Consider the following 18,177-nt stretch of genomic DNA (forward strand, 5'->3'; position numbering starts at 1 on the left):
GCCTAAGCTGAAGACATTTTCCTCTTGGCCTTTCTTATGTGTGATTTCACTTCACTTCATTTCCATGAGCAGTCCAGATATCAGCCCCTATTACTGCAGTCCTCACCTCGGTTCCTCCACCAGTCTCAATGTGCCTCAGTGTTCCTTGCTGTGTATTAGCTCTTGAGACAACAGTGCAGTATGGCAACGGGCCTTTCAGCCAGCCAGGTCTGTGCTGACCATGATTCCAATCTAGTTAATTCCATGTGCCTGCACAATGGTCTATGTATCCGGGCAGCATACCCTGCCTGCTTTAAAGTCTCTTCGATATTGCTTTTGTACCTGTTTCCACCATATTGCCCTAACAGCACGTTCCAGGAACCCACTACTCTCTCTAAAAATAAACTTGCGCATCTCCTTTAAACTATCCCTCTTTCACCTTAAAGTTATGCTGTCCAGCTTTTGACATTTCTATCCTGTAGAAAGATTCCATCTTAATATTCAATTTATGCCATTCTTAATTTTATGACTTTTAGGTTTCCCCCGGCTTCTGATGCTCCAGTGAAAACAATCCAAATTTGTCCAGCCCCTCTTGATATATAATACTCTCTAATCCTTGCAACGTTTTGGTGAACCCCTTCTACACCCTTTCCAAAGCATTAGGTTGCATTTTCGCGTACCATCTAATTCTGTCACTGTGTCAAACACTATACTAGCAATACATTCATAAAGAAAATTCTGGATCTTTCCAAGTTTGCTTCAGAAATTCCCATCTGCTAGAACTCCATCGGGTAAGACCTTTGATCCCCCTTATCATCTCCCTTGCATTTTGAAATGCTGTTTCATTTGGCTATACTCATGGGTATGGTTAAATGACAATTAAATGTGAACTTGAACTTGAAAACCTGCTATTGCCCATTTTTGCTCCATTTTTTATCTCACTGATTTAGCTCCTTTAATGGAATTGGTTTATTATTGTCTTTATACGCATGATACAATGAAAAATTTTTTGTTATATGCAGGTAGTAAAAATAAAACAATGCTGAATATAGTGTTACATTTACAGACAAAAGTGCAGTGCAAGGACTATAATGAGGTTGATTGGGATATCAACAATATAGTATGGCATTTGAGAGGTGTTTTCAAAATTCTGATGTAATACTGGAGAGATTTACGTAAATTGTCTTGGTCTCTGTTTCCCAACAACACAAGGACTGACTGTTGATTTTTCACAGGTCCATCCTTGTGCAGATGGTGAGTGCAGCCGGAACTGGGTACTGCTTCAATGCAAAGCGGAGCCGACTCCGGGACAAGCTGGTATTAAGGAAACATGATCCTAGAGGTAAATGTAATGTGAGCATCTGTCCCATCAGTTGCTGGCTTCACTCAACACTCTTTATCTTACAAGCCACCTGTTCTCTTATCTACAACATTCCCACTAAGTTTTTTTTACACCTGTGCGTGGACCAACCATTGTTCTGAGCAGGAAATTTTCATACAGCCTCTAAACTGTGCAGCACTTTAAATGTTTTGTTTTGTAATACAACCATCAAACAAACACAAACCATAACTCACAACACAAGTAAACAATAAACACGAAAAAGTCTGCAGATGCTATGGACGAGTATTCACTACGGGAAAGGATCTTGACAACTGTAGGGATGACTTACAGTGGACTGAAAAGCTTAAGCATGTAGATATTAAGGAAGAGGATGTGCTGGAGCTTTTGGAAAGCATCAAGTTAAATAAGTCATTGGAACCAGACGGGATGTACCCCAGACTACTGTGGGAGGCGAGGGAGGAGATTGCTGAGCCTCTGGCGATGATCTTTCATTCATCAATGAGGACAGGAGAGGTTCTGGAAGATTGGAGGGTTGCGGATGTTGTTCCCTTATTCAAGAAAGGGAGTAGAGATAGCCCAGGAAATTATAGACCAGTGAGTCTTACTTCAGTGGTTGGTAAGTTGATGGAGAAGATCCTGAGAGGCAGGATTTATAAACATTTAGAGAGGCATGATATGATTAGGAATAGTCAGCATGGCTTTGTCAAAGGCAGGTCATGCATTAGGAGCCTGATTGAATTTTTTGAGGATGTGACTAAACCCATGATGAAGGTAGAGCAGTAGATGTAGTGTATATGGATTTCAGCAAGACTTTTGATAAGGTACCCCATGCAAGACTTATTGAGAAAGTAAGGAGGCATGGTATCCAAGGGGATATTGCTTTGTGGATCCAGAACTGGCTTGCCCACAGAAGGCAAAGAGTGGTTGTAGACTGGTCATATTCTGCATGGAGGTCAGTGACCAGTGGTGTGCCTCAGGGATCTGTTCTGGGACCCTACTCTTCGTGATTTTTCTAAATGACCTGGATGAGAAAGTGGAGGGATGGGTTAGTAAATTTGCTGATGACAGAAAGGTTGGGGGTGTTGTGGATAGTGTGGAGGGCTATCAGAGGTTACAGTGGGACATTGATGGGTTGCAAAACTGGGCTGAGAAGTGGCAAATAGAGTTCAACCCAGGTAAGTGTGAGGTGATTCATTTTGGTAGGTTAAATATGATGGCAGAATATAGTAAGACTCTTGGCAGTGTGGAGGATCAGAGGGATCTTGGGGTCTGAGTCCATAGGACACTCAAGCTACTGTGCAGGTTGACTCTGTGATTAAGAAGGCATATAGTGTATTGGCTTCATCAGTCTTGGGATTGAGTTTAGGAGCCGAGAGTTAATGTTGCAGCTATATAGGATCCTGGTCAGAGCCCACTTGGAGTACTGTGCTCAGTTCTGGTCACCTCACTATAGGAAGGATGTGGAAACCATAGAAAGGGTGCTGAGGAGATTTACAAGGATGTTGCCTGGATTGGGGAGCATGCCTTATGAGAATAGGTTGAGTGAACTTGGGCCTTTTCTCCTTGGAGCAACGGAGGATGAGAGGTGACCTGATTGAGGTGTATAAGATAATGAGAGATATTGATTTTGTGGATAGTCGGAGGCTTTTTCCCAGGGCTGAAATGGCTAGCATGAGAGGGCACAGTTTTAAGGTGCTCAGAGGTAGGTACAGGGGAGATGTCAGGGATAAGGTGTTTACACAGAGAGTGGTGAGTGCGTGGAATGGGCTGCCGGCAACAGTGGTGGAAGTGGATATGTTAGGATCTTTTTAGAGACTCCTGGATAGGTACATGGAGCTTAGAAAAGTAGAGGGCTATGGGTAACCCTGGGTCACCTAAGTAATTTCTAAGGTAAGCAAGGACAGCTTTAGGGGCGGAAGGGCCTGTATTGTGCTGTAGGTTTTCTTTGTTTTTGTGCTAAAAATCCAAAGGAACACACTCAAAATATTGGAGGAACCCAGACGGTCAGACAGCATCTATGGAAAAGAATAATCTAGGGCGAAGATCCTTCTTTAGGACTGAGAAAGAAGAGGGATGATGCCAGAATAATAAGGTAGGGGGAGGGGGAAAGAGTCTACAGCAGGAAGATGTTAGGTGAAGCCAGGTGGGTGGGAAAGATCAAGGGCCAGAGAAGAAAAAATCTGATAGGAGATGGGGAAGGAGGAGGGGACCCAGAGGAAGTAATAGGCAGTTGAGAGGAAGTAAAGGGTCAGAGTAAACTATATCAGGCAGTTAAAATAACTGATAGGCAGAATGGCAAAAGTAAAATGTTTTGACTGGATGGTGTCAGTGGTTTATTAACAATAAGCCATCGGCTTCCATTCTGTGTTTATTGTTACAATTTGTTACAGTGGTATAACTTGAAACACTGACAAATTAAAATGTTTCAAAGTAAAGGTTGTAGTATGTTCTGAAGTCCACGTGGTAAGACTCAGTCCAGCAGTACACTTCCTCTTGCTGTTCAGGTATCGTCCATTGTGAGACTTCCATTTTAGTGCTGTGTAACCTCACCCATTTGGAATAGGGACAAGTATTCAAGATCAACATGAAATTCTATTATAATCAAAGATTTATGTTGCCAGGGGATGAGAACCTGAGTTATAGGGAAAGATTGAACAGGTTAGGACTTCTCTCTTGGAGTGCGGGGGAATTAGGGGTGATTTTCTGGAGGTATATGAAATTATGAGGGTTATAGATAGGGTGAATGCTTGCAGGCTTTTATCCCTCTGGTTGGGTAAGACTAGAAGTAGAGGTCATATGTTTAGAGTGAAATGTGAAATATTTAAGGGGAATCTGAGGGGGAACAACATTTAGAGGGTAGTGTGAGTGATGAGAATAACTGGACTTTGGTTCCAGGAGGGTAATACCTTCCAGGATGTTGGCTTGGTGTTTTAAAAGAAAAAAATCTTGTGCCACTGGCAACATTGGTAGAAATTAAGTAATTTCCAATAAAATGGGTATCAGAAGGCTGAAAAACTTCAGTTCCACGGTGTGATTTATATCCCAGCTGTGAAACAAAGGTGTCTTTTCACTTGTTTAAATGCCAATTATTGTTGTTGTCGATGTTATTGAAAAGTTGAGGTTAGTGCACTTCCACATGGAGAAGTTTTGCAAAGCTTTGTTTTTACTGCTTGTGAACATTTAACTTCTCATTGAAGATGCCAGTCTGTTATTTGGTTGAGCAAAGTTAATCTATTGCTTTTCAATAATGTTCCACTTGGCTTATAGATTTGCATCTCCACTTTTGTAAATACTTTTAAAAAAGACTCTTTTGGACATTAATATTTTCTTAATGAGTTTCTCTTAAATTCTTGGGTTTGCTTTATTTTGATGGATATTAATTGTTTTTCAAATACCTCTGCTACAATTGATTACAAAAGAAATTTGTATAGAGCTTCATTTCTGGTCAGGAGCTTTGCTGACTGGCAGTTACTGGGTACTAATCAGAGTCACGGTCATACAGCTTAAAACCAGACCCTTCAGCCCAACAAACTGAGTATTTTGCCCAATGAGCTAGTCCCATCTGTTTCAGCCTAACCCTGTTCGTAGTACTCATGTACCTGCCTGAACCACTATTTCTGGCAGTTCATTTCAAATATGCACCACCCTTTACATGAAAAAGTTGGCCCCTACACCCCTCCTTTTGCTTCAGCACCTCCTCCCTGGGGTGGGGGGGGGGGAACTATGTACTTTTATCCCTCATGATCATATATGTTTCTATCAGAAGAATAAATGCGCCTTAACTATTTTTTTAAAGTTCTTGTCTAGCTATAGAATGAGCCTCGCAACATACGGGGGGAATGTGTCTTTCTGCAAAGGAATTTCCTCATGAGATTGTCTCAATGTGAGCATTCCTCACATAAGCTTGTTTGAGGCCAAGGGCATGCAGCCCTGTGTTTCCCTCTTCGTTAACTTCATTATTGGAAACTGCTGCCCATCTGCTAAATTGCACAATTCCCATCTGCTCTTTACACCCATGCTCACTGACTTTTTCTGATTCCTTTTTGAGCAATAGCCTGTTCTTTTTTAATGCTCATTTTTGTTTTCAAGTGCCTCCATTGTCTTGCTCCTCTTTGCCCCCTTTTACTCCATCCCCAGAACTCACTGACTTCTGCACACAGTAATCCTGGATTCAACCTGAATATAATCATTAAGGGTCCCTCCAGCTGTTATTCTCCAAACTTAAAATTTCTAGTCAAAAATATGTTTTTCATTTTGGTCTGCTCTTGTATCTTTTTTTCTGACAGTGCTAATTTTACTTTGATTTGTATAGTTATTGATACTAATTCTTCCTTTAGAATGTTGCTCTGTTACAGAGGTTATATAAATGAAAGTTATAATTCTTTTCCCCATGGCCACCTACTTCATTGTAAATCACACTTCAACTTTTCTTGCAGTCAACAAGCATGTCCTTTTCTTTGAAAAGAAGAAAATCAGGTCAATTTAACATTTGAACCTTAAATGGACTGGCTTTGAATCAGGACTTTTTGGGATCCAAGCAAGATTTCCCGAAACTGGAATGAATGCAAGTTGTACTTTTGGCCTGATGTGACATTTCAAAGGAAGACAATAAAACAAGAGGGGTCTGGCTCTGTTGCACTTTTATTTACAATTTGTTATCTGTAAATTTTACAATAAAGATTTTGAATATAACCATATGGATTGTCTCAGATTTTCATTTTGTCTTGAAACAGGCAATCTTGCCTAGAAGAATTCCTGTGGGAGCTGTGCTCGGCTGGGATAGCTAGCTTGAGTTCCTTGTGATTGGGTGCTCACCGCAGCAATGTCACAGGCTCTCCTGCTCATTTCTTCCACTTCCATGCAAGGATAATGAGCCATGTAGAATGCGAGGGCACCCACAAAGCTGTCACCCGCACCCTTTAAAAGGAAAAAAAGTCTTATTTCATTATTCCTATGTGTTAGAGATTAACAAATATTTGTTTAGTTAGTTGTGTGTTTATTTTGGCCTATATTGTGAACTCACTCACTCCATTAATTATCTAATGTCTTAACCTATTCAAGATGTTCCCTTTAATTCTCTGTTCAGGAATTTAATTTACATCAATTTTTTTCCTATTGTCATCAACCAGAAACATTCATTGCATTCCTGCTGAATAGCAAAGTTTATTTAAATTCCAGATTTTCAGCATAACAGCATTTTGTTTTTCATGTAGTTCATGTTGTTTGACCAACAACTTCATTCCTCTGCCAGGCAACTGGATAAGACTGAACACGTCTGTTTGGAAATTCTGTTAAATTTAAGGAAAGAATAAGCTTTAGGTTATGTGGCTGCATCACTGAGGTTGCCTACTTCTCCTGCACAGTCGTGGCCAACTCTGGCTCTTTGTTACCACATGACTTTACGGAGTGTAGGAATGCATTGCCAACTTCTGTTTACTGATTTATTTTGATTCTTCAAAGTCTTTTATTGTCATATGCGCAAATACATGCACACACAGCTGCAATGAAAAACTTATTTGTAGCAACATCATAGGTACATGGCATTATATTAGCAACATTCACAAGAAAAACATAAATTATACACAAGAAAGCATAATTGGAACAATTAGTGCAAAGTAAACTGGTAAATTTTAGTGCAAAGTAAATTAAATAAAATAACACCTGATTAAATAACATCTTAATTTTAAATTAATCCTGGGTTTCCAATTTCCCCTAACTTCTGACCTTCTGCCATATTTGAGTGCAAGTTCAGTTACCAACAGAAGTAGGAATTTATCAAACAGATCCTCATGCTTGATGTACATTTGGGAGGCTGTGGTTAATCCTTAATCTCAGTGCCACTTTCTTGTACTAACCTCACATCCTCTGGAGAGATATCCTTTGATACTGATTCTATCAACATCCAAATACCTCTCACCAGCACCTTCTAATCTCTGAAAATGAATTTTAAAAAATACTGCAGCTGTTAGATACGTGAAATAAAAACTGTTGGGCAGCACCCATGGAAAGGCAAATAGAATTAAAGCACTTTTGACAAGCTACATTGATGGACACATCGGAATGGGAATGGGAAGTGGAATTAAAATGTGTGGCCACCGGGAGATCCCGCTTCACCTGGCGGACGGAACATAGATGCTCACTGAGGAGGTCTCCCAGTCTACGTTGGGTTTCACTAATATACAGGAAGTCACACCAGGAGCACTGGGCACAAGTTACTACAACGGTCTCACAGGTGAAGTGTCGCCTCACCCAGAAGCTCTATTTGGAGCTCTGAATGGTAGTGAGGGAGGAAGTGTAGGGGCAAGTGTAACATTTGTTCCACTTGCAAGGATAAGTACCAGGAGGGAGATCAGTGGGGAGGGATGAATTGTCAAGGGAGTTGTGTAGGGAGCAATCCCTGCAGAAAGCAGAAAGTGGGGAGGAGGGAAAGATGTGCTTGGTGGTGATATCCCATTGGAGATGGCGCAAATTATGGAGAATTGTGTGTTGGATGCGGAGGCTAATGGGGTGGTAGGTGAGGACAAGAGGAACCCTATCCCTGGTGGGGTGGTGGGAGGATGGAGTGAGGACAGACTTGTGCAAAATAGAAGCACACACCCAAGGATGTGCTGGGGCAGCTCACAAGTGTTACCACACATTCTGGCACCAACATAGCATGCCCACAATGCTTGGCAGAACAGCACAGAACACAAAACAACATACCAGGCAACAAAGTAACTGCAGCAAAACCAGTCATGTTCTTCCCTCCCTTCCACCCAATCTGCCACTTGCCTACATTCCGGGGCCAATATCTATATAATAGCCAATTAACCTTTGGGATAATGCTGAACTCTCTATTTAACAAGGAATCAAAAATGAATAAGAGTGGAATGCCTAGTAGCAGGTCTTGACCTAAGCTGCAAAACCTCCCCAGTTAGCAAAGCTCACCTTTTGTAACCCTGATAGATGAGAGCCCTATCTCATGCTAGAAGCGTACTGACGACAAAGTATATGAGTGTCACTTCAAGCTTTAACAGTGGAATGATGCAAGGGGAAACTTGCTAGATGAGCTTTTAATTTCCATGCACTGTTAGAACTGTACTATTTCCTGAAGTGTTAAAAAGCTGGTCAGTGAGTCAGGAAAGAACAGTTACTTTGGCAGCAACTGAAGAAGAAATCTAAGCACTACTGTCGTGCTCTTGTGGTATTAAAGGAGCATTTGTGCATTATACATAGCCGGACAAACAAATTGAAGGCTTGGAAGGTAAGTACACTATGTTCAGACATCCTATGAAACAATGTAGTTGCAATTTCAATGGTCTGCAGGAATGTTATCTATGGAATGCATTTGCATTCCAGGCATTAGTTAGACAAAATGAATATTGTGTTAGTTGATATTTTTTAGTTACTTCCTTCTGAAGGTCAGGGATGCTCTTGGGTACATCAGGTTAACAGCTTGTGACAGTCAATCGAACAGGATTTATTGGAAGGAGCAGAACACAATTGAACCTCAACCACCTGTATTTATGAAACGCTTTAACAACTTGAATATAGACATAGAAGGAATGTTAAGTATATCTGCAGAGTGGAGGAAAATAGGTGACGTAGAAAATAAGGGAGGTTGCCAAAGATATAGATCAGATTGAAAAGTTGGGCTGACCAATGGCAAATGGAATTTAATCTTGACAAAAACAAGGGTGTGTATTTCGGGACTGCAAACAATGTATAGTAAATGGTAGGGCACTAGAGTGTTACAGTGTCATAGAGTAATACAGCACAGATCCAGGCTCTTTGGTGCAATAAGTCCATACCCACCACTGTGCAAACCCTGCTCGTCCTGATTTCCTGCATTTGGCCCATATCCATCTAAGCTATGCCCCCTCATGTACCTACAGGATATAAATGCTTCTTAAATGATACTATTTATTCTGCTTCAATCACTTCCTCTGGCAGCTCATTCCGTATACTCACCACCCTTTGCATGAAAAGGTTGCTCCTTGGATACCTTTTAAATTGCTTCCCTCTCATCTTAAATCTTAGGCTGCCTAGTTTTGGACTTCCCTTCTCCAGGGAGACTTAAAATCTGCATTATCTGTGCCTTTCATAACTTTAAACATTTCTATAAAGTCACCCCTCATTCTCCTACAGTCCAAGAAATCAGGAAGGCCGAAAGTGGACATGAGTTTGCTCTGACAGACAAGGTGAAGGAGAATTAAAAGTGATGACACAAAGGTTGGGGGTGTTGTGGACAGTGTGGAGGGCTGTCAGAGGTTACAACGGGACATTGACAGGATGCAAAACTGGGCTGAGAAGTGGCAGATGGAGTTCAACCCAGATAAGTGTGAGGTAGTTCATTTTGGTAGGTCTAATATAATGGCAGAATATAGTATCAATGGTAAGACTCTTGGAAGTGTGGAGGATCAGATGAATCTTGGGGTTCGAGTCCATAGGACACTCAAAGCTGCTGTGCAGGTTGACTCTGTGGTTAAGAAGGCATACGGTGCATTGGCCTTCATCAATCGTGGGACTGAGTTTAAGAGCCGAGAGGTAATGTTGCAGCTATATAGGACCCTGGTCAGACCCCATTTGGAGTACTGTGCTCAATTCTGGTCGCCACACTACAGGAAGGACGTGGAAACCATAGAAAGGGTGCAGGGGAGATTTACAAGGATGTTGCCTGGATTGGGGAGCATGCCTTAAGAGAATAGGTTGAGTGAACTCGGCCTTTTTTCCTTGGAGCAACGGAGGAAGAGAGGTGACCTGACAGGTGTACAAGATAATGAGAGGCATTGATCGTGTGGATAGTCAGAGGCTTTTTCCCTGGGTTGAAATGGCTAGCACGAGACGGCATAGTTTTAAGGTTCTTGGAAGCAGGTACAGAAGAGATGTTAGGGGCAAGTTTTTTTACGCAGAGTGGTGACTGTGTGGAATGGACTGCCAGCGGCAGTGGTGGAGGCGGAAACGATAGGGTCTTTTAAGAGACTCCTGGATGGGTACATGGAGCTTAGAAAAATAGAGGGCTATGGGTAAGCCTAGGTAGTTCTAAGGTAAGGACATATTTGGCACAGCTTTGTGGGCTGACAGGCCTGTATTGTGCTGTAGGTTTTCTATGTTTCTATCTATAGCTATGTTTTGAGCAAAAGGATAGCAAGAAACAAAATTCGTCCTTGATGATCAGTGTGGTCATCTATGCATGAAGCTGAAAGAGATTTGGGAGATCCTTAAGTAAATTTTTGCATCCATATTTATTTTGGAAACAGACACAGAGTCTACAGAACTGAGGCAAAAGAGTAGTGAGATCAGGGATCATATCTAGATTGCAGAAGAGGAGGTGTTTACTGTTTTGAGGCAAATTAGGGTGGATAAGTCCCCAGGGCCTGAGAGGCTGTTTCCTTAGACCTTGTGGGAGGCTAGCGCAGAAATTGCAGGGGCCCTGGCAGAGATACTTAAAATGATCTTAGCCACGGGAGAGGTGCTGAAGGATTGCAGATAGCTAATATTCCATTTATCAAGAAAGGTTCCAGGAATATGCTGGAAAATTGTAGGATGGTGAGCCTGAAGTCCATTGTAGGTAAATTATTGAGAAAATATTTTATGGGACAGGATTTGGATAAGTATTTGGATAGACAGGGCTTCATTAGGAATAGTCAACATGGTTTTGTACGTGGTAGGTCATCTCTAACCAATCCTATAGAGTTTTTTGAGGTTACCAAGAAGGTGGATGATGTCTATATGTACATATAGACATATGTATATTATTGAGAGTTACGAAAAGTTCCGTAAGACGGAGGAGAGTGGTGGTGAAGGGGAACTGGTTAGGTCTGGTGTCCAGAAAAAATCGAGGCGCTTTGAGGCCTTCCTGTTGGGGATGAGGGTATATAGGGACTGGACATCTATAGTAAAAATATACAATCCTACAATTTTCCAGCATATTCCTGGAACTTTTCTTGACAAATGGAATATTAGCTATCTGCAATCCTTTAGCACCTCTCCCGTGGCTAAGGTCATTTTAGGTATCTCTGCCAGGGCCCCTGCAATTTCTGCACTAGCCTAGTGAATGGGAAAGGTACATCAGGCAGCATGGATATAGTAGTCAGAAGCCGATGAGTAATATTTTGATCTCACAAGGAAATGGTTTGGAGATGAGCAAAAGCCTTCACTCCTGCTTTGGATCATGAAATTCCAATTTGTATTTCAGAAAAGTACAGCAAGGAAAAGTGGAAGCATTGAACATTCAAGTCAAAACCTTGGTGTGAATAACAAATTTACAGATCAAAAGAAAGCAGCTGGGCAGGGTAGGAGAGGTGCTGAGTGGGATCGGTGTTGTAACCCTACTGTGTTTAATTTGCATTAACAACTTGGAATCAAGAATGCAATGCAAATTCAAGTATGCAAACCAGAATGTAGATGGCGACTAACAAAATGGATAAAAATATCGTAATGCCATTGAAATTTAAAATAAACCTGAAATGAAAGAAACGCAAGGATTGGAGGCAGGTTTGACACAAGAAATACTGCCCAAGAAGGGAGGACAGTGTGAACGACTGAACCCATGAATATACCTGGTTTTTCCTCATTTGCACTATTTATTTATTGCTTGCTCCTGCCCCACTGAACTCGTGTCCTCCTACATGAACTCCACTCTATCCCCCTTGGCTCAGTGCCTTCCCACCCAAATCCATGACACTTCTCATGTTCGCAATCCCCTAACTTTCAATTTCCTGGATCTGACTGCCTAATTTTCATCATGGATGTCCAGTCCTTATACACTCTATTCCCCCATCAAGATGGCCTCTAAGCTCTCTGCTTCTTTCTCAATAAAAGAACCAACCAGTTCCCCTCCACCACCACCCTCCTCCATCTGGCAGAACTGGTTCTCATCCTGATCAATTTCTCCTTTAGCTCCTTCCACTTTCTCCAGACTCGAGGGGTAGCCATAGATACCTGCATGGATCCCAGCTAAGCCTGCCTTTTCGCTGGCTATGTAAAACAGTCCATGTTTGAAGCCTTTCCCAGTAATGCTCCCCAACTCTTCCTCTGCTACAGTGACCACTGCATTGGTGCTGCTTCATGCATCCATGCTGAGCTCATCAATTTAATCAACTGTGCCTCCAACTTCTACCCTGGCCTTAAATTCACTTGGTCCATTTCGGACACCTTCCTCCCCTTTCTCAATCTATCTGTCTCCATCTATGGAGACGAACTGTCTACCAAAATCTTTTATAAACCTACTAATACCCATGGTTACCTGAGCAGTACCACATTCCACTCTGTCTTCATTAAAAATGCTACTTCCTTTTCTCAGTTCCTTCATCTGCACCTCATCTGTTCCCAGGATGAAGCTTTCCTTTCCAGGACATTGGAAATGTCCTCCTTCTTCAAAGATCAGGGTTTCTCTTCCTTGACCATTGATGCTACCCTCATCTGCATCTGCTCTGTTTCCCAGACATCTGTGCTCACCGCATCTTCTCACTACCTTAACAATGATAAGAGTTCCTCTTGTTCTTACCTACCACCCCATGATCCTCCACCTCCACACACAGTTCTCTGCAACTTCCACCATCTCCAAAGGGATCCCACCACTAAACATATCTTTACCTCCCCCCCCCCACCCTCCATTGGCTTTCTACAGGGATCACTCCCTCTGTGATTCCCTTGTCCATCTGTCTCCCCGCCCTCCCGGCATTTATTCCTGCAAGTGGGCAAAGTTCTACACCTACCCATTCACCTCCTCTCTCACCTCCATTCAGGAACCCAAACAGTCCTCCCAGGTGAGGCAAAACCTCAGTTGCGAATCTGCTGGGGTTATCTACAGTATCTATAAGAGCGATTTTTAGGGTTAGCACATGTAGCAATATAACTGACTTTACCTACTAGCCTTCAGATTTGAATACGCATTGAAGATTAAATTTAAAATGCAGCTAAGAACAGTAAAATGCAGACCAGGAAACAGGCACTTAACTAATTGTCTACATATGCATGAACCCAATCAACATCCTATTGCATAGATACGACAGTAATTATTTTGGGTGTGATGGTGGGAAGATCCAGGCGTTTGAAACTGTTACATCAAAGGAATCATTGTAAATATGGATTTGTTTGAATAGTCCTGAATTCTTCTTTGATCTTTGGTATATAAAATGTTGTGTAGTGTTGGGTGAAGCAGACCTCTTGCGTTGAAAGAGTCTCCATCTGGTGCCTACTGTCTCTCATTTTGTTGAATAGAGGGTATTTCATATCTACCAGTACTTCTCTCTGGTGACTTTGTTCATGCAACAACTGTATGATCCAGTGCTCCCAATGTGGCCTCCTCCACACTGGTGAGACCTGTCGTAAACTGGGGCACAACTTTGTTGAGCACCTCTGCTCTATCCGCCAAAAGTGGAACTTCCCAGTCGCCAAACATTTAAATTCTGATTCCTATACCAGCTCTGATATGCTGGTCATGGTCTCGTTTTGTGCTATAATGAGGCCATTCTCATGGGGGAGCAATATCATATATTCTGTCTGGATAGCCTGCAACCTGATGGCCAGAATATTGATTTATGCTTCCAGTAAAACAAGCTTCCCTCCTCTCTTCTGTTACCCCCTCTGGCCTCTTAGCCCTTTGCACCTGCCTAACAACTTTCCCTGGTGCTCCTTCCCTTTCTCTTTCTCCTCTGGTCCACTGTCCTCTCCTATCAAATGCCTTCCTCTCCAGCTCTTTATCTTTCCCACCCACCTGGCTTTAACAATCACCTTTTGGCTATTATCCTTCCCCTCCCCCTCCTCCTTATTCTGGCATCATCCCCCTCCCTTTCCTGTCCTGAACAAGAGACTTGGCCCTTCTGCGTTGACAGAACCGTGGCTGACGGGAGAAGTTAAAGCCAACATGAAAATGCATTTAATACAGCAAAAATTAGTGGGAATTTAGAGGATTGGGAAGCTTTTAAAAACCAACACAAGGCAACTAAAAAAGCCATAAGAAGAGAAAAGATAAAATATGAAGGTAAGCCAGTCAATAATATCAGAGGCTACCAAAAGTTTTTCAGATATATAAAGAGTAAGAATGTTAATGGTGCTCCATCCACAATTTACCGAACCTGAAGTGGATTATATATTGGACCATGAAACCCTCTGCTACCTTTACAGTGTTCTTGGTGAAATCTGGAAGACTACTCTTGCCTATTAACATTATATGCAAATAAAACAGTTGACAGTCTTCAACATTGCATTTGCATTAAACACTGGAATGTACAGTTCTCTGCAAATTAATTCCTGCTGAACATCTCTGAGACAAATCAATTTATCATCAAAGGTAAACTAAGTGGAACACTTAATTACAATGTCTTGTCCTGTCCAAAAGTCAGCCGCAGTCCCAATTATCCAAGTATTAAATGCTGTTTTCAGTTAATATGTATGGCTCATCTGGAGTCAGCAATAGATTTCTAGTGTGTAATCAAATTTATGGTGTTTCTCCTTGGGACGAGCTGCTGAGTAAATAGCTAAACAGACAAAATATGTCCAAGTCAACTTATTTGTGATCTAGCCTCTAGAAAATATAACCCAAACAACGCATATTGGCAACTTTTCACCAGGATCTGGTGATAGAATATTTTGAGACATGAGACTTTTATTTTGCTGTTATACTGGTTTGGTGAACTTAATGCAGAACGTTACTGATCTGTTATCAAAGACTTATGCAATGTTTACTTTGTATAATCAAATACGATATCCCTCAATGATTCATAAAGTGTGCAAAATTACACTTGTATAATTCATTCAGTGCAGATTCATCTCCATATACTGTACAGGAAAATCTACCAGTTGGTAGTGGATCAACTCTATTAAAATTATTTTTCATTAACTCTCATATTTCAGATCATACAATCCTGCTTACTTCTACAATAATGCCACCAAAAGATAAAAAACATCCCTGCTCCCCTGTTTTGAAGCCCTATATCCCAATTTATGATAAGTCCCTTGACAGCATTGAGGGACAGCGGGATCATGGGGTCCTGGTCCACTGTTCATTGAAAATGGCTATGCAAGTGGTAAGGTGATAAAGAAGGTGTACAGTATGCTTGCCTTCGTTGGTAAAGGTAAAGGTGAATAAGGAAGTCATGCTTCAGCTGTATACAACTTAAGTTAGACCGCACTTGGAGTATGGAGTGAAGTTCTGGTCGCCCCACTATAGAAAAGGTATGGAGAGTGTGCAGAGGAGGTTTTACCTGAATACTGCCTGCACTAGAGGGTACGTGCTATAAGGAAAGGTTGGACAAACTTGGGTTGTTCTCCCTGGAGTTCAAAGTTCATGGTAAATTTATTATCAAAGTACATATATGTCACCATATACTACTTTGAGATTCATTTTCTGCAGGCATTCACAGTAGAATGGAGAAATACAATAGAATCAGTGAAAAACTACACAAAGATGGACAAATAACCAATGTGCAAAAGAAGAGAAACTGCGCAAATACAAACAAATAATTAATACTAAGAACATGAATTATAGAGCCCCTGAAAGTGAGTCCATAGACTGTGGAATCTGTTTAGAGTTGAGATGAGTAAAGTTATCCTTGCTGGTTCGGCAGTTTGATGGTTGAAGGGTATTAACTGTTTTTGAACTTGGTGATGTGGAATGTCGTGTTCCAGTACCTCCTTCCCGATAGTAGCAGCGAGAAGAGAGCGTGGCTGCATGGTACAGGCCCTTGATGCTAGATTTGGCTTTCTTGTGGAGGTGCTCCTTGTAGATATCAAGTCATCAGGTCGTCAAGTTTATTGTCATTTAACTATAAATGTGTAATGTTAAATGAGATGTTTTGCTGAAAACAGGGTGTAAAGCACCATAGTACATATAACACACAATAACTAAGTAAGGATAAAATCTATAGATGGTTTACACATAAATACACAAACTAAACTACATAAACTAAATATTGTAAAGTACAGTTCAGACTAACCAGTGACACTTAGAATGCGATGTGGCAGAGAATTCAGAAGCCTGTTCTCATCCTGCTCGTTCTGGTTTCTATGCATCAGAGTCTCCTGCCTGATAGTAGAAAGTCAAAGAGGATGCTGGATGGATGTGTGGGTCCCTGATGGATGGTAGGGAGAAATGATCCTCTCAGTCCTTCTAACAGACCATTGTAGGGACTTTTGGTCCAATGCTCAGCTGCTCCCATATCCAATGGAGAAGTGACTTGTTAGAACTCTCTCAATGGTGCTACTATAAAATGCAATTAAGATGGTGGTGGTTTGGGGTGTGGGGAGGCCTTGCTTGCCTAATCTCCTTAGGAAGTGGAGATGCTGCTGTGCCTTCTTGTTCAGGGAGGTGATATTAAGGGACCAGCTGAGGTCATCTGTGAAGTGAACTCCCAGGAACTTGGTGCACTTAACACCTTCCAAGGAAGAGCAAAGGGGGATGATTCATCTGCACCTTCTTGAAGTCCACAATGAAATATGCTTAATGGTGGTGGGGGCTTAGCCTGTGAAAGACTAGGCTGTGTTGACTATTTTTTGTAGGCTTTTCCATTCTTAAGGCATTGGTGTTTCCATACCAGGCTGTGATGAAACCAGTCAAGATACCATAAGTGTTGAGTGGAAAGCGGCCAGTGAAGGAGTGGAGCTTTGAGGCTTTGACTCGAGAGGCTTCGACGAGAAGAGGCGGAGGACGAGCTTGCTCCCAGTTAGGCTTTACAATGCCTCCTGAGACGGTGATGTGCCTCTCATGTGAGATGTGGCAGTCTTGGGGGAACTCCCCTCTCCAGCAGAGTCACATCTGCCAGAAGTGCATGTGGCTGGGTGATATGGAAGACCATGTAAGGAATCTGGAGCAGCAGCTGGATGACCTTCGACTCGTAAGGGAGAATGAGGCAGTCATAGATGAGAGCTACAGGGAGGTAGTCACACCTAGGCTGCTGGAAGCAGGTCGTTGGGTGACAGTCAGAGCGGGGAAAGCGAAGGTGAGTAGACAGGTAGTGCAGAGCACCCCTGTAGCCATTCCCCTGAATAATAAGTTTACCGTCCTGGATACTGTTGGCAGGGACGACCAACCAGGGGTGAGCTATGGTGGCAGGACGGAGAAGAGGAGAGCTGTCGTCATTGGAGACTCTATAGTCAGGGGAGCAGACAGGAGATTTTGTGGACGTGAGAAGGACACCCACATGGTTTGTTGCCTCCTGGGTGCCAGGGTCCGGGATGTCTCTGACTGGGTACACGACATCCTGGTACGAGAGGGAAAGCAACCAGAAGTCGTGATACATGTTGGTACAAATGACATAGGCAGGAAGAGGGATGAGGTCCTGAAGTGTGAGTTTCGGAACTAGGCAGAAGGCTGAAGAACAGGACCTCAAGGGTGGCGTTCTCAGGATTGCCGCCAGTGCTACGTGATAGTGATGGTAAGAATTGGAGGAGATGGCAGTTGAATGCTTGGCTGAGGAGTTGGTGCAGGGGGCAGGGTTTTAGATTTTTGGATCATTGGGATCTCTTCTGGGAAAGGTGGGACCTGTACAGATTGGATGGGTTGCACCTGAACTCGAGGGGGAGCAATATCCTTGCAGGTAGGTTTGCTAGCATGGTTCGGGAGGGTTTAAACTAATTTGCAAGGGGAATGGGACCTGGAGTGATAGAGCAGTGGAAGAAGTGCATGGAGTAAAGCCAGATCTAACATATAGAGAGGCTTTGAGGAAAGAGAAGCAGAATAAAGAGTGTAAAGGTAGTAAGGTAGAAGGACTAAAGTGCGTGTACTTCAATGCAAGAAGCATCAGGAACAAAGGTGATGAACTGAGAGCTTGGATACATAACATGGAATTATGATGTAGCGGCCATTACAGAGACTTGGCTGGCACCAGGGCAGGAATGGATTCTCAATATTCCTGGATTTCAGTGCTTTAAAA

At 42.3% G+C, this 18,177-nt stretch overlaps 2 protein-coding genes and 1 long non-coding RNA gene across 10 annotated transcripts in view; 2 read left to right on the forward strand and 1 right to left on the reverse strand.

Moving 5' to 3' along the window:
* mrpl33 (mitochondrial ribosomal protein L33) overlaps nucleotides 1–6,018 on the forward strand; it is a 169,599-nt gene extending 163,581 nt beyond the window's left edge. Inside the window, exons 5-6 of the mRNA XM_063040673.1 lie at nucleotides 1,215–1,321; nucleotides 5,758–6,018. Coding sequence (XP_062896743.1) covers nucleotides 1,215–1,321; nucleotides 5,758–5,807 — 157 coding nt within the window. The 3' untranslated portion in view covers nucleotides 5,808–6,018. The remainder of the gene's footprint in view (nucleotides 1–1,214; nucleotides 1,322–5,757) is intronic.
* rbks (ribokinase) overlaps nucleotides 5,945–18,177 on the reverse strand; it is a 196,344-nt gene continuing 184,111 nt past the window's right edge. For all 7 annotated transcript variants that reach the window (XM_063040667.1, XM_063040670.1, XM_063040669.1 and 4 more), the window contains one exon: nucleotides 5,945–6,238. In XM_063040667.1, the coding sequence (XP_062896737.1) occupies nucleotides 6,065–6,238 (174 nt within the window). In that variant the 3' untranslated portion in view covers nucleotides 5,945–6,064. The remainder of the gene's footprint in view (nucleotides 6,239–18,177) is intronic.
* Nucleotides 8,280–18,177, forward strand: part of LOC134342480 (uncharacterized) — a 52,773-nt gene continuing 42,875 nt past the window's right edge. For both annotated transcript variants that reach the window (XR_010017027.1, XR_010017028.1), the window contains exon 1: nucleotides 8,280–8,564. This is a non-coding gene — a long non-coding RNA (uncharacterized LOC134342480). The remainder of the gene's footprint in view (nucleotides 8,565–18,177) is intronic.

This window comes from Mobula hypostoma, chromosome 2, assembly GCF_963921235.1.
Source record: "Mobula hypostoma chromosome 2, sMobHyp1.1, whole genome shotgun sequence".
NCBI lineage: Eukaryota > Metazoa > Chordata > Chondrichthyes > Myliobatiformes > Myliobatidae > Mobula > Mobula hypostoma.